Raw genomic sequence first — 909 nt, 5'->3', positions numbered from 1 at the left:
GTGCGTCTTTGCGCTTTCAGGAACAAAAATAACTGCACAACTACACTCGACAGAATAAGCTCTTTCATAAACTAACAACAAACACCTAGTCATTCACACACATACACACACAACAACAACAACAACAACAACAAAGTAAACACTCTTACAGTTATTACGGAAACAAACACGTCGCTAGAAAAACACAATCTATCATCAATACCACATCACATGATCACTTCAATTCATCTCATTCGCCATACAACTGTACAATCCCACATTGAAACAGCATCATTGCCATCTCACCCACTATGGAATCATCCTTCTCTGTTGTTCCCAATGCGACGACAGACAACGCTAGTGCGTCTCTGCGCTATCAGGAACAAAAATAACTGCACAACTACACTCGACAGAATAAGCTCTTTCATAAACTAACAACAAACACCTAGTCATTCACACACACACACACAACTACAACAACAAAGTAAACACTCTTACAGTTATTACGGAAACAAACACGTCGCTAGAAAAACACAATCTATCATCAATACCACATCACATGATCACTTCAATTCATCTCATTCGCCATACAACTGTACAATCCCACATTGAAACAGCATCATTGCCATCTCACCCACTATGGAATCATCCTTCTCTGTTGTTCCCAATGCGACGACAGACAACGCTAGTGCGTCTCTGCGCTTTCAGGAACAAAAATAACTGCACAACTACACTCGACAGAATAAGCTCTTTCATAAACTAACAACAAACACCTAGTCATTCACACACATACACACACAACAACAACAACAACAACAACAAAGTAAACACTCTTACAGTTATTACGGAAACAAACACGTCGCTAGAAAAACACAATCTATCATCAATACCACATCACATGATCACTTCAATTCATCTCATCGCCATACA

The 909-nt window shown here is 39.3% G+C and overlaps 1 protein-coding gene across 1 annotated transcript; it reads left to right on the top strand.

Annotated features, from left to right (window-relative positions):
* Positions 1-210: 210 nt before the first annotated feature.
* On the top strand, positions 211-414 carry Smp_205860 (unnamed protein product; the record flags this gene model as incomplete). Its single annotated transcript, XM_018794598.1, has 1 exon — positions 211-414. The coding sequence occupies one exon, from the start codon at positions 211-213 to the stop codon at positions 412-414; it is 204 nt and encodes a 67-aa protein (XP_018644785.1).
* Positions 415-909: the final 495 nt, after the last annotated feature.

This window comes from Schistosoma mansoni, assembly GCF_000237925.1.
Source record: "Schistosoma mansoni, WGS project CABG00000000 data, supercontig 0743, strain Puerto Rico, whole genome shotgun sequence".
In the NCBI taxonomy this organism is placed as follows: Eukaryota; Metazoa; Platyhelminthes; class Trematoda; order Strigeidida; family Schistosomatidae; genus Schistosoma; species Schistosoma mansoni.
The sequence above is the reverse complement of the archived record's forward strand: the minus strand, read 5'-3'. Positions and strand labels throughout refer to the sequence as shown.